General features: G+C 41.6%; 8 protein-coding genes across 12 annotated transcripts in view; 4 read left to right on the top strand and 4 right to left on the bottom strand.

The window, feature by feature from the left end:
* Positions 1-8,055, top strand: part of LOC6563261 (serine/threonine-protein kinase 32A) — a 28,970-nt gene extending 20,915 nt beyond the window's left edge. For 3 of the 4 annotated variants that reach the window (XM_032737724.2, XM_032737723.1, XM_032737722.2), the window contains exons 2-9: positions 2,857-3,226; positions 4,575-4,630; positions 4,719-4,884; positions 5,163-5,233; positions 5,349-5,475; positions 6,605-6,730; positions 6,878-7,059; positions 7,122-8,055. In XM_032737724.2, the coding sequence (XP_032593615.1) occupies positions 3,172-3,226; positions 4,575-4,630; positions 4,719-4,884; positions 5,163-5,233; positions 5,349-5,475; positions 6,605-6,730; positions 6,878-7,059; positions 7,122-7,760 (1,422 nt within the window). In that variant the 5' untranslated portion in view covers positions 2,857-3,171 and the 3' untranslated portion in view covers positions 7,761-8,055. The remainder of the gene's footprint in view (positions 1-2,856; positions 3,227-4,574; positions 4,631-4,718; positions 4,885-5,162; positions 5,234-5,348; positions 5,476-6,604; positions 6,731-6,877; positions 7,060-7,121) is intronic. The other variant, XM_032737725.2, reaches the window with a different exon arrangement.
* On the bottom strand, positions 829-2,102 carry LOC6563262 (ubiquilin-1). The gene has a single exon (XM_001989872.2). The coding sequence runs from the start codon at positions 2,062-2,064 to the stop codon at positions 1,063-1,065; it is 1,002 nt and encodes a 333-aa protein (XP_001989908.1). The 5' UTR covers positions 2,065-2,102; the 3' UTR covers positions 829-1,062.
* Positions 3,274-3,877, top strand: LOC116805496. Its single transcript, XM_032737726.2, has one exon. The coding sequence runs from the start codon at positions 3,375-3,377 to the stop codon at positions 3,798-3,800; it is 426 nt and encodes a 141-aa protein (XP_032593617.1). The 5' UTR covers positions 3,274-3,374; the 3' UTR covers positions 3,801-3,877.
* A 305-nt stretch (positions 8,056-8,360) lies between the features above and the next one.
* Positions 8,361-13,279, bottom strand: LOC6564327. The gene is made up of 6 exons (XM_001989870.3): positions 13,051-13,279; positions 11,164-11,334; positions 10,373-11,091; positions 10,231-10,299; positions 9,933-10,149; positions 8,361-9,855 (listed from the first exon to the last, which is right to left on the bottom strand). Exons 1-6 carry the CDS (start codon positions 13,118-13,120, stop codon positions 9,437-9,439), a joined length of 1,665 nt encoding a protein of 554 aa, XP_001989906.1. The 5' UTR covers positions 13,121-13,279; the 3' UTR covers positions 8,361-9,436.
* Positions 13,280-13,709: 430 nt separating this feature from the next.
* LOC6564326 (ATP-dependent RNA helicase SUV3 homolog, mitochondrial) lies at positions 13,710-16,553 on the top strand. The gene is made up of 6 exons (XM_001989869.2): positions 13,710-14,112; positions 14,174-14,677; positions 14,734-15,043; positions 15,114-15,248; positions 15,307-15,936; positions 15,997-16,553. Exons 1-6 carry the CDS (start codon positions 13,797-13,799, stop codon positions 16,403-16,405), a joined length of 2,304 nt encoding a protein of 767 aa, XP_001989905.1. The 5' UTR covers positions 13,710-13,796; the 3' UTR covers positions 16,406-16,553.
* Positions 16,554-18,238: 1,685 nt separating this feature from the next.
* On the bottom strand, positions 18,239-20,975 carry LOC6564325 (synaptotagmin-14). The gene is made up of 6 exons (XM_001989868.2): positions 20,836-20,975; positions 20,488-20,649; positions 20,093-20,428; positions 19,783-20,033; positions 19,331-19,534; positions 18,239-19,267 (listed from the first exon to the last, which is right to left on the bottom strand). The coding sequence occupies exons 1-6, from the start codon at positions 20,873-20,875 to the stop codon at positions 18,497-18,499; spliced, it is 1,764 nt and encodes a 587-aa protein (XP_001989904.1). The 5' UTR covers positions 20,876-20,975; the 3' UTR covers positions 18,239-18,496.
* A 728-nt stretch (positions 20,976-21,703) lies between these two features.
* LOC6564324 (programmed cell death protein 2-like) lies at positions 21,704-23,950 on the top strand. The gene is made up of 3 exons (XM_001989867.2): positions 21,704-21,894; positions 22,248-23,356; positions 23,423-23,950. The coding sequence occupies exons 1-3, from the start codon at positions 21,787-21,789 to the stop codon at positions 23,676-23,678; spliced, it is 1,473 nt and encodes a 490-aa protein (XP_001989903.1). The 5' UTR covers positions 21,704-21,786; the 3' UTR covers positions 23,679-23,950.
* Positions 23,951-23,955: 5 nt separating this feature from the next.
* LOC6564323 (F-box only protein 9) lies at positions 23,956-25,790 on the bottom strand. 2 transcript variants are annotated; one of them, XM_032736820.2, is made up of 4 exons: positions 25,625-25,711; positions 25,487-25,534; positions 24,701-25,422; positions 23,956-24,644 (listed from the first exon to the last, which is right to left on the bottom strand). In XM_032736820.2, the coding sequence occupies exons 3-4, from the start codon at positions 25,378-25,380 to the stop codon at positions 24,011-24,013; spliced, it is 1,314 nt and encodes a 437-aa protein (XP_032592711.1). In that variant the 5' UTR covers positions 25,381-25,422; positions 25,487-25,534; positions 25,625-25,711; the 3' UTR covers positions 23,956-24,010. The 2 variants fall into 2 exon arrangements, with proteins under 2 accessions (XP_032592711.1, XP_001989902.1); XM_001989866.2 differs by having other exon boundaries at positions 25,487-25,790.
* Between the last annotated feature and the right edge of the window lies 1 nt (position 25,791).

Below are 25,791 nucleotides of genomic sequence, written 5' to 3' on the forward strand. Positions count from 1 at the left end.
GGATTTGCGTCTGCTGATGACAAAAATGAAAAATTTCTAGACGAACGGCAAACCAAAATAAAGAAAAATGCTGAAATGCTGAAATGCCCAGCATTTTATAAAACATTCAAATTTTGTATGAGAAATGCGTATGTACACAAGCAAGTGTTATTTTGAGAAATATCCTTTCGAACTCTGTCTAGCCGAAATTAATTTTAACACTAATCCACTGGAAAGCTAGACGACCTAATGTGAAGCGCATTGGCTCATTTAATTAGCGCAAATGAGTCAACTGCACTCGGAAAAAAATCGCTATGAAATTTAAAAAGTCGACATAATTCTAGGCTGGATTTTTCTAGAATTTAGATGAGATATGTCAAATATTCAGGGTGTTTTTTTTTTTTTGTATGCACACCTAAATATTTTGGTTATTTACATAATTATTAAAATTTTAGAATATTTATAAATTCGTATTATTTTCATTTCAAGAATCTTACGTCTAAAGCAAACAACAGTTAAATTCTAACAAAACAGTCCAATAATAACCAACAATTACAGTTTGCATTTCTACTTTCTAGAACAATTTTATATTATTAATAAATAAATTGGAAAGAAATAGAAAAAAGACTTTCTATTTTTTATACATTTCTTTTCGTACATATTTCTAGTTTTTAGGGCGATTTTTTTTTTGAGTGTACGGTTGAGTAACAATATCCATCACTTAGGAAGGTGGTCATTTTCCCCATTTCCGATGCGACAAGCGATGGGTCCAGGACCTCAACTTGGTTATGAGCTCCGCTGCTGTGGTTAAATATTTAGCAAGGACATGCCACATTTTTGGCAGAGCTATTACACACACACATACACTCGTATTTATTCGCTCCCCTTTATGTAGATAGACAATAATAATGAAAGTAAAATGTATTGAAAATAATTTGACATTTTGAGAGCAATTGCCACTTAAAGTGCATACACAGGCAATGCACCAAAATGAATCGTATAAATTAAACGTTTGGGTTGTGTTTTTTTAAGTGGCCGGTTAGTTGGGGTAGTTGAGTAATTGAATAGTTGTTGGGTGTTCTTTTAGCGGTTCCATTTCTTCAATTGCTTGACGGCAGTGGGTACATCACCCGAGGATATGAGCAGTGCGCAAATGTTGCGTTGCCAATCCATGTGGCCCAGCTCACGCAACTGCTCCAACTGGGATCGAAATTGCTCCTCCCAGCGCTTTTTATTCCGGGACATAAATTCAAATAGGTTGAGCGATGTAACATCTGTTTGGGTGGGCTCCAGCTTCTCTAAGAGTTCCCGTGCAGCCTCAACGGATATCTTTTGGGCATCCAGCAAGGTAAGGTCACATTTCACTTTCATCACAACGATCGTGACCTGCACATCCGTTTTCTGTTTGACTCGCCGCCAGGGATTCGGTAGTGGCAATTTATTTTCACGTCCACGCTGCTGATTGTGCTGACGTTCTGATGTATTCTGATATTTTTGGGCCACATTGTCCTCGTAGGCCTTGCGCAAACGGAAGCTAATCTTACCCAGTATATGGGTGCAGCCATACATCGACTCCAGTCGCATGAGGTGCACATCGTGCATGCGACGCATCTCCTGCTGCTTGGCCGGACTCAGCATGATGGAGAAGACTTCGCGCAGATTACGGTCGCTGGACAGGAATTGCCTCATGCCCAAGTTCTTCTCCAGCATGGCCTTCATTTGAGGCACTGACTCCAGAATATCGCGCAATGTGCCAGAATTCTCTAGCAGCGGCTTGATGAATTCCCTCATCTTAAATCTCATAGCGGGCGGCTTAAGCGTGCCATTATCCGGTGGAGTGGGTAGCTTTATTAGTTGACGAAAGATCACGTGGACAGTGACACCTGCGGTGATGCCATGGCCATCAATGGTGCCCACATCCAGCAGTACCTGACCTCCAAAGACAAGCACAACGATTTCGATGGCCTTCTCAAATCGGGCCGCAACCAGAACACGCAGGTTGCCAACGAGCTCAGTCTGGCGCAGCGAGATGACAGCCGTTCTATTGCCGGATTTGGCATTTATTTCGATGATCTTGCTGCACATGGCAATTGTATGTTTTGTTTATTGTACAAGGAAGTATTTTACACTGACTTCTCTCAGTTGTCTAAATTTTGTGTTTACTTTCAGCAGCATGGGTTGCTGAGATTGCTTTCTAATTCTTTTATTACACATATTATTTAATTTGTGAAGTGTAAATTTCAAGAATATTAATATAAAAACTTAAAGGTTGTTTTGAAAAACTCAGCTCAGAAAACCGTTTATACACTGAACCCATTGTTTTTGTTTTTGCCCCGACTTGTCCTCTGCTGCAGAATGTCTTGCTGAGATAGCTTTCTAACTAATTTTCTTACACAATAATAAATTTGTGAACTTGAAACTTCAAGAATATTTATTTATTAATAAAACAGCCAATATCTCTCGCGTAGCAGTAAGATAAAGCGAAAACTTAGCGGGGGGTTGAAAAGTCGACCGGGTTTTTGAGAAAATCGCGAAATTTGTTGTGCCAAAGGTATCTCACTTTATTATTCAAAAAGTATACTTATAAAACGAAAAGTTGGGTCTACCTACAACTCATAGTTTTTCTTTTCTTAATTTGGAGAAAATATTTGCAATTTCCTGGTATTTTTTTGTGTATATTTGGCAAGTTTAATATCAGTTTACAAACTATTGAGTGGTGTGAGTGTTGAGTGCAGTTCGCTATTCACAAAAAACTCATTCTAAACTTGAGTTACAAATATTTGATAATGTCTATTGAATGCTGACACCTTTACTTTGATTACCTTTATAGATATATATTCTTAATCTATGTCTGCCTTCTTTTGTGTGTTCTTCTAGGTGCACAAGCTACTGTAAGCTGCCACAACAATCACATCATTCTCAATATGAACAGCAACAACAACAACGAAACAAAAGTGCAGCGAGGCTAAAGCACAAGTTGCGGCAGGACACAACAGCGAATCAATTGAATTCAATCGAAGTGCCACAAACAACTCGAGCAATCGGCGCAGCAGGAGTCGCTAACGGAAGCACAACAAACACGCAATCACGCAAACAAGCAACAAGCAACAACAAAAAAACAAACGGCTAAACAACAATAATAAAATAGCAAATAAAACCGCAAGGAAGGCGGCACATTGATGTAGCTACAAAATGGGCGCAAACTCGTCGAGCAGATCCGACCCGAGTCTGCACCAGGACGATGACGGTAAGTGATTTTGTGTCGAACAAAACAAACAAAATTGCATAGCATCTGAAACCTGAACTAACTCAGTAGCTCGTGCTTGGAAATTTAAAAAAGAAAAAGAAAGGGAAAGTATTTGGAACATTGAGACAGACGAATTTGGGAGTCGGCCATGGAGCATCTGGATGAGCTATGTCTGCAGCAGATCTTGTCATATTTGCCATTGCCAGATCAGTTGGCTATGCTGGAATGCGATGATCGCTGCTATTCGCTGCTGGGGAGTCTTTGGCGCCGTCACTTGACCAGAATTGAGCTCAATCTGCTCCAGGTGCCCCTAAGCAAGGAGCACTTTGAGTTCTTGCTGCTGAGCTGCTGGCGCAAGTTAATTGTACTGCGGCTCAACTATCTGGACAAGGAGAAGTTTGAGGTGCTGGTCGGGCACAGGTTTCCCAAACTCCAGATGCTTCAGATCGATGCGCTGCCTCCCTTTTTCCTCTGTTGCCAGAAACAGCAGCAACTAAGACACATGATTATGAAGGACTATCAGGATAATGCCGTTGGCGCTTGCGTTTCGCAGCAAACTCAGCTGACCTGGTAATTTCTATAAAATATAATAGCTATTCCCGCAAAGGGCTGCGCATTCAATCAACCAAATAAAAACAGCCAAAATGCCAAGTCTGTGTTTAGAATAAATGGCCTGAAATCATTCGTGCAAACCCAAACAACTTAATAAACAAGTTTAAATGCTCTAAGCGAGACAGCTCGACTTGCTAATACCCTTGACACAGCTTTAGTTTCTTAGTTTCTTATGCGATGCTATTTAAATGCTTTAAGTTGATCCATAATATGTCAGGGTATATAATTTTTCAATTAAAAATCAATATCATTCAATTGCAGTCTTTTATAGCTATTGAACATCGATTTGTATCGATATTTGCGAAACGGGTGTAGTTATCGATAAAATGAAATAAACTGGATCTGCCTATGGTATACTAGAACTTATATGCCCCGTTTCAAGTCTCGGCTTGTTCTTACAGGCGGACAGACATGCATGGCTTAGTTGACTTGACTGTTAATACTGATCAGGAATATATATACTTTGTGGATTCGATGATGCTACTTTCTGTCTGTTACATAGTTTTGCACAATTTCACTTTGACCTTTTCCCATTTTTAATAAGCTCAGTTAAACAAGCTAAACAAGTACAGTGGTCACTCGTACATGAGAATGCATTTAAATATATCGACTTTAAAAATCATTCAATATTATTACTTTGTTACTTCGTTTTCCTATAATCGTATAAAGATTTACGTCTTTAATTTTTTATCGACCACTTTAAGCGTAATTATATCTGTGTCGGTTTTTTTCACAGTCAACTTTGATCATTTCCAAATCCTGCGCGCCATTGGCAAAGGCAGTTTTGGCAAGGTGAGTAACCATGGCAACCACGGCGGAAGCCTTTTCCGTACGTAACCTCAATGTGTCTGCGTGTGTGTTGTGTGTGTGATTATTTTAGGTGTGCATTGTACAGAAACGTGATAGCGGCGTCCTTTATGCCATGAAATATGTTAGCCGTTCAGTTTGTGAATCGCGCGGCGCTTTAGGCGGTGTCATCAAGGAGGTGGAGCTCTTGTCCTCATTGGAACATCCATTCCTGGTGAATTTATGGTTCTCGTTTCAAGGTACGTATACTAGGACACACCTATGAATGTGTATAAGTATGTATATGTATGCATATACATATATACATATGTAAATCACGTTACTACCTGTAGAGTGGGCGTTGTTATCGCCGACGCTGAAGAAACTGCTGATTGGCAATCAAAATGCAAATTAAATATGTGCATTTCTTTTGATGTCTGAACATTCACTTGCTACCCATTCATTCAGCCATTCACATACGTATCTCTTGCTCTTTCTCTATCCCTCTACCACTCTCGTTCTCTCTCGACGCACACAGATGAGGAGGATTTATTCATGGTGTGCGACCTGTTGACTGGCGGTGATTTAAGATACCATTTACAGAATCGAGTATGTTAAGCTGTTGCTTTTGCTTTTCTCTTTTGCTATTGACAATGTGATTAGCCATCCCGACTAACTGAACAACTAACCATTGAAATTCACACATTTCTCCAAACCTGTGCAGGTCGAATTCAACGAGCAGAGTGTGGCCTTATTAGTGTGCGAGCTGGGCAGTGCCCTGGAGTACCTTCAAACACAGCGTGTGATCCACAGGGACATCAAGCCCGACAATATTCTATTGGATGATGCCGGTAAGTTGAACCAACAAATACCAATATGTATTTGTAGACATATATATATATATATATACAAATATACACGCCTGCCAGCCACTTGGCACCCAATTTCAAGTCACATGTCCAAGTTTCCCAAACGCATCCATAATTCATTATAATGTGTCCCAGACCCATGCTAGCAAATTTATTGATTTCATGCGCGCAGACAGGCAAAAGTTTGCTGCCCCAGGTGAATAATACTTGGGGAGAGCAGGCTCAAATTATTCATATGAGCCCGCCAGGCGTCTAAGCATCCGCCTGACTGGCTGCCTGCCAGGTGCTACTTAAGATATCTCACGTTTGCATATACACATACCCATTACATACATACATGCATATACATACATATGTATTTGTGTCTGTGTATGTACAGGTCGCAGTTACAATTAAATTTATGCGGTGTCAAATTATGACTCACGCCAGTTTGTGATTGAGTTGGCTTGTGGATTAACTCAAATGTGAAATATTTTGAAATTATTTAATTTTATGAATTTTCTTACTACACAAAAATCTGAGCAATATTCGTAGTTTGTCGTCAAGCATTTTAAGCTGAAAAATATTGTATAATCATAATTTTGGCATAAGTCTCAACTTTACATAGACGCAAGGTGTTTTGAAATGGTGAGGAAATTTAAGTTCAACCCCAAATCTTTTTATGATTTAAATATACTTTTCGCTGGCTCGAATCCTGATTATAAAAAAAATGGCGCCTACTTATGTTTTATAATATTATAATTTACAAAAAGGTAATGAATGGGCTCCACTGTACACATAAAAAATACCCTGAAAATTAGACATATTATATCTCAATATTGTTTCTGAATAATATTATGAGTTAACCTTTGTGCCAAAAGTATGGGGATTTTCTAAAATTCAGATCCATATTTTTTTCTGACTGTTTTGGGAGTATCCAAACGAAATCGCAATCAGCGCCTGAATAAAAATGCAATTGAATGCACCCGCAGACAAGCATAGCATAGTAACAGAAATATACACACATCAGTTGCTGTCATTCACACTCGCGTGCACACACACACACACACATACAGTCAATCAAGAATGGTTTACGGCTAAATGGAAACCAATTACGTGCGCATAATTGCAGGACACGCTCATTTGACTGATTTTAATATTGCAACGAGGTTGCAGAAGGACTCCCTGGCCTGCAGCATGTCGGGAACGAAACCATATATGGCGCCAGAGGTGTTCATGTGCGCCCTAGAAGAAGTCGGTAAGTGAAAATCGTAAACACTGGAAAGGTCCTTTGCCCCTTTCCGTCCACCAGGTCCTAGTCTCCGTCACATCAACATAACAATTCAATTTGAGTCGAAAACAAAGTTAATTGAACGTGTCCGGTCATTTGGAATCCAATTTACAGCGGGTTATAGCTACCCAGTGGATTGGTGGTCCCTGGGTGTTGTTGCCTACGAGATGAGGTCCAATAACCGGCCATTTGTGCTGCACTCCCACACGCCGCTGGTGGAGATCAAAAACGTGCTGAATACCAACGTGCACTATCCGCATCACTGGAGCCACAGCTTTATCGATCTGCTGCAGAAGGTATGTGTGCTAATCGTAATTGCAATCGTAATTTATTTTTTTCAACTGAGTTCTGCATTTAGTTGCTTTGCGTGCATCCTGGAGCGCGGATTAGTACACAGCATGAGCTACATCAGACGCCGCTGTTGCGTCCTCGAGACTTTCAGCAGGTGCTCGATAAGAAGATAAAGCCCACATTTAAACCGCCAGAGGATCATCTCAATTGCGATCCCTGCTTGGAGCTGGAGGAGATGATCGTTGAGACGCGACCGCTGCACAAAAAGAAGAAACGTCTGGCCAAACAGCGCTCAGCGCAACGGGACAGTGATCCAGAGACGACGCTAATCAAGGAGTTCATTGTGTACAATCGCTTCAAGGAGCTCAAGCGCAAGGCCATGGAACAAAAGGAGACAGACTGGCAGCGTGAACTCGAATTGGCCATGGCTAACTCGATAGTCAACAGTTTGGCGCCCATACAGGAAAAGCCAACAACATCCCTTGTCACAGCGGCAGCAACAGCAACAACAGGAGCAACAACTGCGATTAATGCCGCCAGTGTTCGTTGCACTCCAAGCGCTCCAACTCAGCCCAAAGATAGTGATAATATTGAATTTATAGATCGCACACCATCTCCACAGGCGGCACAAGCGATCCAAGGGATACAAGCGACACCCACGCCCCGAAGATTCTGCTGCAAGGCGACCAGCACAATCCGCGAATAAACTGAACAATTCAGTTTGCAATTGGAACCATTAACTCAATGCACAACTAGCGACAAAGTCCAAATAAATCACAGGTTTCATGGCTCACACACACACACACGCACACATGCATACCTACATAGCTATAAATGCACTCAATCCAAAGATACAAATACAAATTACTACCGATAGAGCTTCTACAAGAATCAATAAAAAAAATATTTTTCGAGCAAACATATAATAATAATAACCACAAACATAATTTGTAACATCTGAAAAAACACTAATAAACAAAAAACACGCCATATTACATCTTTGTATTGCATATATATATATGTATGCTATTTTATAAGTTTTGCGGTGGCAGCATATGTTGCCCGCTTCAAACTGTATATATACAAAAATATGTACCTATTTTTTAGATGTTAGCCACAAATCAAAATAAATGGTAATGTCCCCAACTGAAATAGTGATTTCAATTCTTTTCGTTAATAAAAATCATCAAATCTTTATTGCAGCTGGCAAATCAGTCAAATTGTTAATTACAATAATAATAATAAAGCGTTGCCAATTCGATTTTTTTCTTTTTCAGTTTTTATTTCAAGTTATATTTCATTCATGTTTCACATAAGATTTTTTAATGCTTTTTCTTTGTATAAAAGAGTAAATAATTACGGTTTGTATGTATAATTTTTTTGTTTTCACATCTTGTTGATCTTCATGTTGTTAAAATATATATAATAATTGTAAGGGTATTGGTATTGGTGTTGTTTGTGGCCGTGTGGGAAAAAACACTAACCAAATTACAATAATTATGTTTTATTGTTCGTTTCTATATTGATTTCATTCAGCAAAAAATGCAACATGTTAATTATTTGTTAATTCAATTGCTTTAATCCACGCGATTTTGTTTTTTTTTTTGCATTGTTCTCAATTTTTTTTTTTTTTTTTTTGTTTTTTCGTGGTTAATTTAAGAATTTACGAATATCAACATTTCGTACACGAATTCCCTAATCCACGCGCAGGGCGTGCTCCCAAGAATAGCAGCTCAACTGTATCCTGGGCGGCACGCACTTAGCAGGTGGGTTGGGGCCAGGTGTTACAAGTTGTAAGGAAAACGTTTAGAAAATCGTAAAATATTTATATTTTTTTATTTGACTTGTCAAGGAAAAAGAAAGACAAGTGGTGAGTGGATGAAGGATTATTACCTAGCTTGAAATAATGATCCACTTTGCAAATTGTGGAACGAGTATTTCATTCATATTTTTGTTTTTCATTATATAACGAAGTTTTTTTTGTCGTTTTGTTTTCTTTTAAAGCAAAAAACAAATGCAATTGTTTAGAAATAGCGTCAGAGTTTCAGTTAGAATTGAATCGAAATATTTTCTGGCGCTTGTTGTGTCTAAGAGTTTAGAAAGAGTGAATGAGAAGAAACTACAAAGCTGAAAATTATAAAGTTAAAGTGTGTTTGGATGAGTGTTTAGTTTTTCTTTTGTTTGTTTGTTTGCATGTGTTTTTTGTGTTTGTGTGTGTGTTTGGAGCTCAATTCGGTTGGTTTTTTGTTGTCTGTTTGTGTGTTACTTCATTTCGGTTGTTTCTAAACAAAATGTTACTCTTTTTCGTTGAACTCCACACGTGGCACTGGCGGCGGACAACCGCCGGGGCCGTTTGGTGGCAGCGCTACCGACTTGGTCATACTATACAGTGGTTGTATCCACCGACTCAATGCGTGAAGCGCCGCCCTCCTCGGCATTCGCATTGGCATTGGCATTGACATTGACATTGACATTGGCATTGGCATTCTCGCCATTGCCATTCAATGGGCTGGCATCAGCATCAACATCACCACCCTCGCCAGCGTTGCCACCGGCATTCTTTTTGCCAAACTGAAGTAGCTCCACATTGACATTTATGGTTTTCGTTTGCCCTGGTGCATTCACATTCTCGACTGGCTGCTCCTCGGCACCAGCTGCAGTTGCCGGTGTTGACTCGAAACCGCCTGTGGTAATGGTTAGCGAGAGATCGTTCAGCGACTTGAGAACTTTATCAACATCGTCCTGAGTACTCGGATTGCCATTGCGATTGCCAAAGTGCAAGAAGCACTTTCCAAAATGACCTAACGAATGAAAAGCGATAATAAATAATAAATTGTGATCCACACAGAGCACAATTGTTGCAGTTATAGTCACATACCCTTCCATGTAATCGACAGTGGGTTACATTCGCGCTTACGCAGCTCTGTCTTCAGATCCTTGACGCGAACGTCGCGTGTCAGGTTTGTCAATTTAACACAGAAATCACGCGGCGGGCGATTCTTCTTCCTTGGGCGACGTTCACCAGCACCGCCCTCATCAAATTTACGATCTTCACTCTTAACACCAGCCTCGACACCTGACTGGTCGCCCTCAGACTGCAAAAAATGCAAATAAAAAAATATCAAGCAAAATATAACGAGCATCAAGTTTAAGGAGCGTTTTGTTTTTGACTTTACCTTGTTCGTACGTCTGCGACGATTAACGAAACGATTCTTGCGGCGAGGTGCGCGCTTCTGCGCATTTTCCTGCATGTAAAAAGACAAGTTTTATAAGAAAAAAAACTCTTTGGGCATTAAATGACGAGGTTTGTAAACTTACGCCGCCTTGTTGTTCGTTGTCAGTCTGTGAGGTGGTGCGTCCTGGGTTTCCTCGTTGGAAGCGACGACGCAACGGTCCACGACGGCGTCTACTATTCTGATGCTGCTCAACATCGGTATCCTCCTCCTTCAGGGTTATCTGCTTACCCGACTTCTCCAGCTGCTCCTTAAGCTGTTGCAGCACAGGCAAGATCTTCAAGCGGCGCTCGGACAACAGTTCCCAGAAAACGCCATTTGGACGCGGCAAACGCTTGGCCACACGTATAACCTCGGTGGGTGTTACAATGATGTCCACTGGTGTATCGTATTTTTGGAACAAATTAACGGGCAATGTGTCGACAACCTGCACATCATGCACAATTGTTACAATGGCCGTCTCCGGCGTGATCACTCCCAGCTCAATAAGCAAACCAATATCCAAATCGGCAAAACCATTGCCGCGTCCAATGCGATAGCCATCACGTGAAACGACCACCGAACCGATGACAACCAAATCAAGCTTTAACTTGCTATCGAGACCAATCTCCGAACGGAACTTCTGTATGTCTTGGACACGCAATGCCTCCTTCTTCTGCTCATCGGTGGCATCATCCGCCACATCAACCTTCAGGCAGAGTGCGGGCGAGTCCCGTGTGCTGGGCAAATACACAGATTTATTGGCCAGCATCGACTGTTCCTTAAAATCGTGCAAGGCGCGATCGATGTTCACTTTGATGTGCTCTATAATTACATTAAATACATAATACATCTAACACATTTTTTGATCGACTTTAGTTAAAATGCGCTACTTACGTGCTTTCTTGAACTCCTCCTCCGCAATGAGCAATGCTGCAGCCTTATCGGCATCAACGAACGCAGGAATACGGTTGAATATGCCATTGAAGCCAATTCCAACTTTGCCATCCTGGATCTTTTTCCAGGTTAAAACGCGCAACGAGCGCTTTGTCGGCTCTGCGGGTTGAGCTGTTAAAAATCAAACATACAGCGGATTAATAAGGTTCAATAAATCTATTAGAAAACGTTTAAATTTATTTTATGTCGATTTTTTATGTGTGCTGAACAACATACCACAGGCCACAACAAAAACAACGCAAACGCATCTTTGCCCAAAAATAAAAATACTCCAGAAATTATTGGTATTTGGTAATCATTTGAATTTTCCAGCATTAAAAATATGCGATCGTTGTTCATGGATATGGCATATGGGGGTCTAAAAATAAACACAAACAAATGCGGCGGCGGATATTGCTGCTGCTTGCTGCTTGCCAGAGAGCAACAATGAGAAAAGTCCCATGAAGAGAATAAGCGAGAGGGGGAAAGAGAGAGAGAGAGAGAGAGGGAAGGAAAGAGAGTGCAAGTGCAAGATCTCGCATTACCGGCAACAAATTCATGTTTGATTTGTCAGCAGCAGTTGTAGCTGTTCTTATCGCTGACCCATGATTAACAAGCAAGCATGTTATCACATTAGGTCGAGCAAAATATTTCTATGCACTGCTGATAAACCGGTTTTCACGCCTAATAATACACACACACATATGCAAGTGTTGACGAAATCGGCAATTTAGTTAAACAAACATCGACTAAATAGCATTTGCCAGTAAAAAAAAACTATAAAGATATACAAAAAGGGGTTGCCACCTGTCCGAATGTAACATTTATTTACATAGTTGTATATATTCTTCTAAATCAAATAGTAATTATATATGCAAGGTGTAAGGCAAGAATCGTACGCGCCTGTTAATACATCAAATGGTGAAGACATTAATATATCGATATTGACGTATGACATATAAGTTGGCAACGCTGCGGCACCTCACACACACACACACATACGCACTCGATTCTCAACACATACACACACACACACATAGAGCATTTCTCAGCGATGAGCGCATCAAGACGCGCGAATTTTTCAATTAATATGTATGTATGTACATACATACATATGTATATGCAAAAGTATAGCTGTTTTTGCTTGCACACACACAAACAAATAGTCCGACTATGACATTAGCACAAGAGCAAAAAAAAAACTAAAAAAAAAAAAAAAGTTTAAATTCATATGGGCCAAGAGCAGGCAAAATGATTCACTACGTACTATTTGGACATCAAGTTAGCAATTGCAGCACTTGTAGCATTTTGAGCATAAAATTGCGCGCTCGATGACGTAATTAATAGAAGAAACACGAAAAAGAATTGTAGACCAACAATATAAACGCTCACGTATAAATACGCATGCATACAAATGTGCATATATATGTATGTGTGTGTGAGTGTCTTCGCTTATATACACATTTGTAATTTGTTTTTTTTTTTTTGCTGCTGTACTTGTGTTTTATTTCTCTCTGTTTTACAGTTTCTAATAGCAAAATTATGGGCAGTGTGTCAACTCTTATTTACCGCTAGAATATATGAGGAAAAAATATGGCGGCAATTTGACAAAATTTTTGTGTCAACGCTCTACAGAAAATGGCCGTGCAAAAAAAAGAAAGAATACAAGAGTGTGCCCGTGATCCAATTTTATGTTCGAAGGATAAATGCAATGGACAATATTGCAATCCATATTAAGCCCGGCTAATAAATGTTAAATACATACACATTTTTATATCTACTACTACAGCACAAGGTAAATGATTTGCTCACAAACAGAAAATTGCTGCCCTCACCCCGAAAACTTACTTGTCGATGATACCTCCGCAGCGGCGGCGGCGGCAGCGGCAACGGGAGCTTCGTTGCTTTGATTTTCCATCGTATTTCGTTTATAAACTGTGTATTTAAACTGTTCTTTTTTAGTTTTTCGTTTTCAACAATTTATTTTTCTTTCACAAATTTACACAAGTTACAGAGCAACGTCTACCTTCTCCGGCTGCTTCCAACAAACCACGTTTCTCACCCGATGAAATTCGAGTATATCGATGTTCGTTCTAAAGAATACGCGATGATAGAGACAAGTAAAATTAGTTTTAGTATTTTTTTTTTTTTTTATTGATTTGATTTTAAGAAACGAAATGGCAAAGTTAATTAAAAATAAAAAAAATTCAAGGAAACAAACAGTCACTCACACGAATTGCAACGTTATGAGAAAACTAACTAATTTCAATTGAATTGATGTTAACAGTTAAGTCAATGGCGATTTGTTCAGAATTTCGCTTAGAGAACCGATAAATTACTCAGAACTGAATGATTTGTGCCTACCTTATCAAAATGATCACACTACCTACCTGTATATTTGTAAAAAAATAAATAAATTGCTTTGCGGTATTTTTGCCATGGTCGGGAGAAAATACTTAAAAGCGAGCGCGAATTGTGAACAGCGTACGGCTCTATTATGTCACAGCTGTTCTGTTCACAACGTGGAGCGGTCGCTCGCTCGACAAATTTATTATTTGAATTTCTTCAATTAAAAGTCAGCCTGTGCCAGCTCGATGCAGAACTCGGCGCATTATGCAATTTCAACTGGCAGACGTCTGCTCTGCGCAGTGCGCCCGAGGCTCGGTGTTAGTTCCTATTTCGAGGAGCGTTGCTTGCACCGTGGAGCAGTTTATCTATCGCGAAATAGGAAACACGAAACGAATGTTTCGGCGCTATTCAAGCCGGTGCAGGTGCAGGCCAATCTCGATGACGAGGATGTTGGCTCCGAGCTGGTGGGCAAACTGGAAAAGTCCGAACTGCTTAAGATCCTCAACAAGTTTGCACAGCGTCGGGAAATCAAAGCGCTTTGCAGTGAGAATGGATTGGATTGTGAGTAGTGTGTTCTTGCTGATGATATCCAAGTCTATCAAGGCTAATCTCTGCTTCACAGCTTACTTGCAGCAACAGGCATTTGGATCGTTTCGTCGCTTCTGCATCGAGGCTGAAAATCTGCCGGTTGACATTCACATCATTTTCAGCGATATTATGCAAGGCGCTGGCCACATTAACGACATCTTTCCCTATTTCTTGCGGCATGCCAAGACCGTGTTCCCCCATCTTGACTGTATGGATGATTTAAAGAAGATATCCGATTTGCGACAGCCAGCCAATTGGTATACCAATGCCCGAGCCATTACCCGCAAGATCGTTTTCCATGCCGGACCCACGAACTCGGGCAAGACGTATCATGCTATGGAGCGATATCTGAGTGCAAAATCTGGCGTCTATTGTGGGCCACTTAAGCTGCTGGCCACCGAGGTCTATAACAAGGCCAATGAGCGTGGTACGCCCTGTGATCTGGTCACTGGCGAGGAGCGCAAATTTGGCATAAGCGAGAACTCACCAGCAAGCCATGTGGCCTGCACCGTAGAGATGACATCCGTAAACACACCCTGTAAGTACTAACTAAAATAGCAAAAATATATTTCATGATGACGGGACTACCTACAGACGAGGTGGCTGTTATTGACGAGATCCAACAGATGCGAGATCCTCAGCGTGGCTGGGCTTGGACACGTGCATTTCTGGGGCTGATTGCCGATGAGGTGCATGTATGTGGCGAGGCGGGTGCGCTGGATTTGCTGGAGAAAATATGCGAAACGACGGGGGAAACGGTCGAGGTGCGTCGCTACGATCGTCTCACGGAATTAACAGTTGAGAGTTCAGCGTTGGGATCATTGGACAATGTCATGCCTGGGGATTGCATTGTTTGCTTTAGTAAACATGACATTTACACGGTTTCGCGAGAAATTGAAGCGCGGTAAGTGTGCATCGAATCGAATCTGTAGTTAAACAGTTTCCCCAACGATTTGTGGATTCATTTGTTTTAGCGGTAAGGAAGTTGCTGTAATCTATGGCGGCTTACCACCTGGCACCAAGCTGGCTCAAGCTGCCAAGTTTAATGACCCCGAGAACAGCTGCAAAGTCATGGTAGCCACAGATGCCATTGGCATGGGCTTAAACCTGTAAGTCTGCTCCATTCATTTATTCACTCAATTCCATTAATAAATCACTCAATTACAGGAGCATTCGTCGCATAATTTTCTACTCGTTGGTGAAGCCGACGATGAACGAACGCGGTGAACGCGAAATTGACACAATATCAGTGTCCTCGGCTCTGCAAATTGCTGGACGTGCTGGTCGTTATCGCACTCAATGGGAGCATGGCTTTGTCACCGCCTTTAAGTCTGATGATTTGAAAATTCTGCAACGCATACTGGAACAAACACCGGAACCTTTGAAACAGGCAGGCCTGCATCCCACCGCTGACCAAATTGAGCTGTACGCTTACCATTTGCCAAACTCATCTTTGAGCAATCTGATGGATATTTTCGTCAATCTCTGCACTGTTGATGACTCCTTGTACTTTATGTGCAATATTGAAGACTTTAAGTTCCTTGCCGAGATGATACAACATGTTCCTCTGCCGCTGCGTGCCCGCTATGTATTTTGTTGTGCGCCCATCAATCGCAAAATGCCATTTGTGTGTTCCATGTTTCTGAAGATTGCCCGACAATATAGTCGCAATGAGCCAATAACATTTGATTTTATTAAAAGAAACTGCGGCTGGCCGCCAAAGTTGCCCAAGACAATTCTGGATCTAGTGCATCTGGAAAGCGTTTTCGACGTCATGGACTTGTATTTGTGGCTGAGGTGCGCTTATTGTTTGAATACTTCAATTTTCTTGTTTGACCAATTTGTATTTCTTTGCAGCTATCGTTTTATGGATCTGTTTCTTGAAGCGTCTAGCGTGCGCGAGGCTCAGAAAGAGCTCGATGAGATCATACAGCAGGGCGTATTTCAAATTACGCGGCTACTCAAGAACACAGAAGCTGGCCAGGACGGTGAAATCCCATCCTATCAAATGCGCCGTGCGACTTATGTCAAGGAGCCGCGGCTGCCCAGCTCATCGCGTGGCCGCCTCACGGAAAGACTACTCGCCCAGGGTTTGCTGACGCCTGGCATGCTCAGTGAGCTGCGAAAGGAGTGGGATGCACAGCAGCATGCAGTGCCCCAAGTCCAGTCAGCCGACAAAGACTCTCAGGAATATGTTACGGATAGCGATGATGACGATAGTCTTGCGGGGAACACAAAAAAGACTCGACGAAAACGCAGAAAGTAGTTGTATTAGTAGAATCTGGTTGTAGGAATAGGATGGGAGCCATGGAGCTATAAGCTTAGTGTGGTTGCTGTTGTTAATGTTATCATTTTATTTTTAAGTCACAATTATGTAATATTAAAATTATTATTTTAATAATCAACAATGACAATTTAATTGCTTTAAATTGAAAAATAGAATTTTGTAATCTATTCCAGGAAAATCCAATCACTTCATTCATTCTTATGGAGGGAGTTTCTACAAAGAGGCTGAAGTACTTTACAAATAAACTGAACAATTTATTTGCATGGCCCTTCACTGTTGTTGTATAGTTTAATTGGATAAAGTGGAATGCACACACATAGAAGCTTATATAATAAATATGTTTTACAAAAATGACTTGACAAAGTTTTTAAGTGTTCTTTTTTCCGTTTTCCAACTTTCTCTATTTCCCCTCTTTCCTCAACTGTGTTCAGCCCTCCAAAATTAAATTTTAGTTTAACTTTTATATCGCAAAGTTCATTAACAACGAACACATATTCATTGAATTGTGATTATAAAATATTGGACATCGAAAACATAGAGATTTTAAAAAGATACAAATATATATAGTAAAATATTTAAACTATTTTTAAGGTATTTCGCATATGAGCATTTGTTGTACATAGTTTAATACTTGTTTTTTAGTTTTAGTTTTGTTTTGTTTTCTCTTAATAAAAACTTTGACAATTTAAAATCAATCAAGTACCGACATTTATTAAAGCTTTCCATTTGCATCCTCTGATGACATAGTTCAACCCATGTACTCAAGGTAAATGCTCTCGCCCTTTTCAGTAGGTAGTATTAACGCTTCTCTTCCGAGCATTCCGATATTAGAGATGCTCTACAAAATTCTTTGGTTATAATTCAATACTTCAACATTTAATGTTGTTTTTGTCGCTTATATAATTCCCAAGCAACCTTTATTAAATATGTCTAAATGGTGCTGGATATCCAATTTCATTCTTCAACTTGATCTGCCTCTCAACTTTCACTCAGTTGTACAATAGATTTTTGTGCGTATATAATTTGAATCCTAAGGTACTGGTATTTATTATATTCACATATAAAAAACTGGAACAATGCTCATTGTATTCTTGTTAAAAAACTTCAAGAATTTCTTTGTGGCTCTGTATATGGTATGCGTTGGCTACAATTGTTGCTGTTGTTGCTATTATTATTTGGAGTACGTTTAACAGGACACCTCGAAATGTGATACGGAACTGGTAACAAGAGTCATCGTTCTGGCCGTGATTGTATTTTCTTGTATAACAATTTTCGGCATATCGGATCATCATTATCACAAATCCAAGTGTTCTAGTTAACACATGGTTAACAATGCTATTTATGCATGTATATAATTATTTTTGTTTTTGGAATTTCTTATTTATGTTAATAAAAAAGTGCTAGTCTGGTTAGACCATCAATAAACCTTTGCGGTTAAATATTTGTTGTTGAGATGCAGAGAAATAGTAACTACAAAAATTGTACATGTACTTAGATGCTTACATGTCACTGTTCTTTCGGCCTTCTTCTTTTCATATCATATTCGTTATCACAAACAATTATAAAGTTCAAATTTTTAGTAATAAGTTATGCATATGCAGTTGCGTACAAAATTTTAGTATTCTAGGTAATTGTTTTCTTTTGTTTTAGTTCTGTTTTCCTCCTCACATTCTATAAAAAATGTGTGCCAAATCTGATTCGTTTCCAAATTACAAATATTTTGTTGCTTTTTTTTTTTTAACCCATTGTGGGCTCATATCTGGTTATTAAAACTCCCAGATTTTCCAAAAATGTTGGGAACACAATGTACGATCAATGTACTAAAAATTTTTTTGTGTGTTCCATTAAAAAACCAATCATCAAGTTAATAGTGGACCTTTCGGTTCAGTTTTAGACAAAATCAAGCTCCAATCCCGGCTCAATATCCACTGCAACCGCATTGTCTGCAGGGAATTGAACCTCGTCCATCTCCTTACGGGTTTTATCCTTGGACCTGTCCTTGAACGCAGCAAAGCCCAGTTTCTTGAGCGCTTTACTGCTGCGTCCTGAGGACTGGCCCAACTGTTCGAATCAGGAATCAACCAAAACGTGCCATCGCGCCAGAATCTCACCCTTGGGCATTTCGCACACATCTGCCCAATGCGCACATTCCTCCGGTCCGGATGAGTTTAGACCCAGGCTAAACCAACCGACCATCTCGTTCTTCTTCATGTGCCTCTTGGCATACACTGAGATCATCAGCGTGACATCGTTCAGCTGGAACAGCGCCACTTGAAACGCGAAGGTCTCCTTAAACAGCGGATTCGGCCCCCTGCGGATGGACGTTTTTGCTCGCGAAATCTCCTGACCAATGCTGCTGACCATGCACAGCTTCACGTATGTGTCCGGCGCCTTATTCAGTGTCAGGCTGCGGAACTGGCTGCCCTTGATAATTTCGACACTGAGGCGACCCGTCACTCCGTTATAGCTTAGACCCAAAAGTAGCTCCGAGACACCTCCATGCTGCATGGAGGATGTGGAGCCGGCACTGTCTGATCTGGCCAGGCTCAGCAGGTCGCTTGTTGATCCCAAAAGTGAAGATGTGTTGCGCGGCTCCAGTGGCAGCCACAGATTAGTCTCTAGCTCCAAATCGACAGTTGCGAAACTCACATACGCCTCGCCAATAAGGCGCTCCTTGCGCAGCCGTTCGCAACCATAAAGACGGACTCGCAGACCCATGTTGTTCACATCCTCGGGATTGACACGATGCAGCAGAAAACTCTCCATATACTGTGGATTCTCACCACTGCGTATCTTGGTTTTGTGCTTTTGCTTCTTATTCGGCAGCATTAACATGCGCACCTGGCCAAGCGGAATGGAATCAGTGATCTTTAGCTATAAAAGCTGAAGTCAATTATGTCTCACCTGGGTATGCGTCTGCTGGCCATTTGCCAGCGGTGGCAGACTTCTCGCCTGCATCACATGCACCGTCATCTTACGCATGGGTGCATCATACAGCAAGGACATCTCCAGTTCAATGGGCCCACGTGGAGCTGTGATTTTTGAATCGCTGACCGGAATATCATCTGACTTGATCGATCGCAAATCACTGGTATCAAAAAGGGGTTCCTGAAAGCCAATATTGACATCATCATTATTAATATGTCACCAAAATACAAAATAAAAGTCTATTATTCATTATTCATATTGTTTGTCGAAGCCGAAATAGATAAGTTAAAATTATACGATATTGCTGAAGATATTAAATTTAAAAGTATTTAACTTTAACAAAAATAAAAACGTCAATAAACATTCCAAAATGGGCAACTGATCTGAATAAATTATAGTTTTATATGGAACTTGATAAGTGTAATTACATCATCGTTGTTGTTGGGGTTGTTGTTGTTGTTCGGGTTGTTGCTGTTGATGTTGCTGCTGCTGCTGTTGCTATGATTGCAGTTATTATTTGCGGTGCTAATATTGTTGTTATTTTGCTGCTGTATGCTAGTAATTGGCACCACCACCACGCTATCCCTATCCTTTTCGGACTTCTGTGGCAACACATCAACCTTGTGCTGATATTTTTGTGACTTGGCATAGGAGCTTCTCAGCGATGACATCGGAACTGCTGTGAACAAATTGGATAAATATCAATTTGAATTACAGTCGAGTCACTTAAATGCTTACCTCGGCTCTCGCCTGTCAAAATGCCAGTGTGACTGTCGACAGACGCCTCGATGGAGTCATTGGAGCTGCACTCGCTGTGGGATGAGGGTATACCGACCTTGCCCCGTTCAGCAATTGCCAAAGGGTCACGGGTCACTGTGACCCTTTGCAGGTCAGCCTGCTGATGATAATTGAAGCTGTGGCCTGTCAATGGGTTCATTTGCTCGCTGCCCATTCCATAGCCGACTAATTTCCCATTGGGGGGCAGAAGGTTGTTGTTCTGCTGATGCCAGCGCAGGCGTCGCAGCATATCCTCCTCGGAGTCGGAGCTGGTGTTCTCATATCGACGTTTGCGTGCTGAATGACACACTGTATTTAATTGATTAATCTATGTCTGATATAAGTGTAATACTTACTAATCTTTTGTACACATTTGGCCGCCAAGTGACGCTCGTCACAACAGTTGATGCCATGGCGATGATGAAAACAGCACCTGCGACTTATGTACAGGAACAGCAGGAGGAGCAGCACTAATACACCAAAAAAGGCACCCAAAAGAGTGGTCACCTCAACCGTACCTGCAACAATCAAGATACATATTAAGTTCACTTCGGAATCCATTTTCATCATATCAAATAACATTCAATTAAAAGTGTCGTGTGCTTTTCAGGCCGACCCCACCATACCACTCCGCCCGTCCGTCCGTCCGTCTGTCCGTGTGTCACCCCGTAAACAACAAACGGAAAGTGACATTGAGTACGTACCTAATGAAGCAGTGCTATCCACACCAGATGTAACAATCATGTTGGTTCATGCGTGACTTCGATTTTAAATCAACGTTCCTTTTTATCAATTTTACATAAACCTCAATTGCAGTGCCTAGATGAAATAATTGCGTTCATATTAATATTGCGTTCGATTTGTATTGAACTTGAGTACGAAAGCTCATAATTTGACAGCAAAGAGAGTGTACCACTGTAAGAATTTAATCGATTTTTCACAGGACAATGACTATTTTGTTGACCGAGAACTCGAATTACTCTTCGCAGCAGAAGCAACTAAACAAATGTTGCGTCAATTGCATCAGTGGTTTAAGTTATTACTTAAGCACTTTGTTATAGTTAAAATCGACTAATATTAAGAAAAACTAATTTTTATTTTAAGTTCAAATTGAATTTAATTATTTTTAAAAAAATATGATAGATTTTTTAATAGTATATTGTACTGGTGCCGTGCGGCACAGACTACGGTTAATTTTGAAATATTTTTGCACTGACTATTCGAGCATTTGTACTGTTTTTATAGGAATAACTATCACGGAAGCAAATATACCTGAAAGGACTCGAAAGCTTTCCCCCACATCCTATTTGTGTGTATAAGTATTTGTGAAAGCTTCCCTTTGACAATTGCAATGTCAAAACAACTGTTGCTTAGCCACATACAAAATAATGAGGTTACACAATTTAACAATTATTTTCACACAGATCTATGCATTGCTTAGCTAGACAAAGTAATTATTAAAAATGTGCAAATCAGACGTTATTGTTCAGCTTAAGCGCATTTTTTCCGTTTTATTTATCGATGTCAGTTGGGCCTGGACTTATCGATGACATGCCACTCTTGCTGTATCGATAAGAGCCAAAACGCTGGACAGCAAGCTCGCAGCGCGTGTGGAGGAGGAATCAGAGAAACAGAGCTATTGAAAAGATGAAAAAATGGCAAAGAATAAGTCAACGGTGTACTTAGGCTATGACGATGAAGAAATTACAGCCAAACAGGCTGCATATCTGAATAGCAGCACAAACAAAATCGGTGGTACTCCAGTAAGTAGAAGCGAGATAGAGATAGAGATTCCTGTGACAGGAATTTGCAAATATCGGTGACAGTGAATACATATATATGTATATATGTATATAAACATACTTACATGCGTATATGACAAATTGTAATATGCGATTTTTATGTAATATGTAATATAAAAGAATATTTAATTTGATATTTAATTATGTCAGACTTATGTCCTTCTCATTGGTATGCAAATTTCATGCATCACTAGCACTCATACATGCACGCTTACATATGTAAATGCTGCACACACACACATACATATATATGCATATGTGCTCGGCGAATAACTGAGATGGCAGATAATTGAAATTGATTTTTTTACATGTAGAATTGGCCGCGACATGAAGTGACCGTCCCCGCATGCCCACTGTGCGGCATGGTGCGTCCCTTGATTGTGCAGATGTATGCTCCTTTGGATCGTTCGCAGTTCCATCGCAATCTGTATGTGTTTGCCTGCGTGAGCCCGGCCTGCTCGCCGAATCAGAAGAGTTGGGTGTGTGTGCGCACCCAGCATCTGGACAATCAGTTTGATGTCATCAGTGAGCAGTCACCGAAGTTGGCCACCAACAAGCAAAACAACAAGAAGAAGCACAAGTCGAGCGGATTGCCAAAGGTGAACTGGTGCAGTGGAGCCGACGATTGGGGCTGGGGCGAACCGGAGATCGTTGACGAGGCCATGGATCTCACTGCCGACGATGAGCAGAACGAGCGCAATGGCAATGTGAGGCCAAGTGCCTTGCAATATGTCCAGCCTGACGATGATTTCGAGGGATCATCGGACACAGCGGGTCACGATATCGGCAAGGTGGTCGGCGAGAATGATGATGATGACGATGAGAGCACCTCAGTTGAGAATGATTTGGTCAGCGGCTTTGGTCAAATCGATATGAATTCACCGGAGAAAGCTGGCGAGGATCCCAATGCGAATTGTGCAGCGGCAGTTGTGCCAACAGCCAGTGCAGATGGAGCAGGCGCAGCTGCCACAGCGATTATTTGTGCCGAAATTGAGGGATCCGAGACGGATGTTGTTCTGGTCGACACCCCAAAGAAACCGGAGCGAGATCTGATTGCGTTGCTGAAGCACACCTCGTTGCCGGCCACTCTGGGACCACTGTCCCAGATCAAAGATCTGACTCTCAGGTCAATTTACATTGCAGTGGATGTTGAAGCGAATGCCAAGCAGGATGATTATGAGAACTATGGTGGCTTGCTGTCCATGGATCACATACGCGACTTGTACCAAGAGTACAAGCTGCAGGATGAGAATCCATCTCGTTCGCCTGTCGCATCAGCCGCTGCTGCTGCTGCTGGCGGTGGTGGTGGCAACGAAGCAGCCGATGAGCAGGAGACTTACGAGAAAGCGTTACCCGCCCACGGGGATTTGGTGTTTCACAACTTCATCACAACCATCCAACAAAATCCCGGACAGATTCTGAGGTGCGTATGGCAAGCAAAGTAATGTTGTGTACTCGAGGGAATAATATTTATACTTTTGTGTATTAGATACTCGCGTGATGCACATCCGCTGTTGGTGGCGCCACTAAACGAGCCGCTGCCAAAGTGTCAGAACTGCAAGGGTGATACTATTTGTGAGGTGCAGCTGTTGCCAACGCTTATTCCCAAGCTGCGATTCCAACAGAATTCCTGCAATGCGCCAATCGAATACGGCAACGTCTTAGTTTTCACTTGCCTAAAGAGCTGCTGGGATACACCCGACCAGATGCGCTATGAGCACGTTGTTGTGCAGTCTGAAACATAGATCAACTTCAGCCTGCTGCAGTAGCTTCTAAGGATCTCTTGCAGTCCCAAAACAACAACAAAAACAAATAATATTTTGATCGCAAATTGCAATTATGTAACTTAGAGAATGAAAAGCAAAGCTTTCTCACTTATCCTAGGATGATTTTATGCTCTAGTTGTTAAGAACGTTGTACGCTTTTAGACAGCAAATGCTAAATATTAATAATGCATACTTGCTAAAGACTCGTTATTTCCACTCACACTAAAAACTTTTTAATTAGAGAAACGCTATGCAATCTGTTTTATTTTTTTTATTCACATTATGCATTATGTGTGCAACTAAGGGGTAGATTAAGCCAATGGCGCATCCGCATCCAGGTGATAGCTCCTCACCGACGAGAACCACAACGGTGGATACCTTGCCGCCGTCAAATCGAACTCGGAGCTCGTCTCCACCTTATTGCGCTTCTGCACCAAGGAGTAGTTCGACCAGATCAGTTGGGCAAATCGCCGCTTAGGCGAGTTCATGATACGCATCTCGATGACATAATGTGTGTGGTTGCCCTCCTCGTCGCCGGGCATGATGCTGCCACGTCGATGACGCTGTGCCGCCGCTGGCCGGCTTGCCTGCGACTTTTGCAGCATGAGCGTCACAGTGCTGCCAAAGAGACGATAGCGACCCCGCAGCACATCCGGCCGTGTATTGTAGAGTTGCTTCAGTTTGGTCACACCCTGTGCCGGCTCATCGGCACTGGTCATCATGAGCACCTTTCCGTCGGGCAAGAAACGGATATAGCGATAGTATTCGACCAGCTGCAAGGGGCGATAGAACTGGTCCTGGAAACTGTTCTCGCCCATGCGTAAATAAGTGGTTTTGCTAATGTAGCAGCCGCTGAAAAGGACCCGCTCGCGTCGTATGAACATGTCGCGCCACGTCTCATAGCCATCCTTGGCATCCAACGTGCCCAAATTGTGACCCCAGACGCTGCAAGAGAAACGACAAAATCAGCAAATGCTACAAATCTTTGGTGTTTCACTTACTTTGCGCAGGCCAAACGCCAGAGCTCCTCGTCGCGTCCATACACATAGAAACCTTTGCACACAGCCGAGAACTGCTCCAGGGAGCGCATGTCCAGCTGTGAGGACACCACCCAGCGCAGTATATGAATCAGAATCTCGGGCGGCAGATCAGAGATGTGCAGATTGTTGCCGGTTGTCAAAATGCTTGCATCGCGACTATTTAAGACGATCTTGCCACCGTAGATCTCCTCGCAGCAAAGATCACGCTGAAACTTTTCGTATAGGCCATCGATCGGCTCGGCGTCCTTCTCGGCATTGGGGTCTGCCAGATCGAGTTGCTTGCTGAAATCGCTGGGCAGCTGGTGGTACTTTTTGTAGACATCGTTCTTCAATTTTTGCTGCTCGTAGAACTTGAACTCAATATCAGGTACAATCTGAGTGGCCTTGCGATAGAAGGCCAGTGCGTCGTAGACTTTGCCACGCTGCTCCAGCTCAACGGCAGTGCGATAGAAACTCTCCGCCCTGGCTTGAGCCTCAATATTGTCATGTACATGCAGCGGGTGCCCCTGCAACTCCTGCTGATCCACTGATGGCGCCTGCGGAGGTTCTGCTTGCACATGCAGCTCACGTTGCCAATTCACTCGGAATTCATCGAGCGCCCTGCTCTGAATATAATCAGATGGGTCCTCCGTGTCGGACATGACAACACCGATTGGATATGTACAGTCGGTGGAGGGGAATAACTGGTGAAATACAACATATGAAATGAATAATTGTCTCCTTATCTTATCTGACGCAATTTCTAACCTGCAATTAGGATGTTGATTATTATCTAGAAACTCGATCGCGCTAGTTCTGATGCCAGATCCATGTAAAAATCAGATTCGTTAGATACTATAATAAATGGACGTGCGTATTGTTGATAACGGCCGCTTGCTGCTTTACCCATGGACTTAAACGTAGCTCTCCGTGGCATGGGCAATTTATAGGGCACTTTTTCAGAATAGATTTTTGTAGGAAAAGCCCTGCCAGCCGTTCTATATTTATTAATTGTATAAATATTTTGCTGCGCAATGATATACTTGCAAATATCGATTAATTCCGAGCGATGC

Source organism: Drosophila grimshawi, unplaced genomic scaffold (genome assembly GCF_018153295.1).
Source record: "Drosophila grimshawi isolate 15287-2541.00 unplaced genomic scaffold, ASM1815329v1 contig_311, whole genome shotgun sequence".
In the NCBI taxonomy this organism is placed as follows: Eukaryota; Metazoa; Arthropoda; class Insecta; order Diptera; family Drosophilidae; genus Drosophila; species Drosophila grimshawi.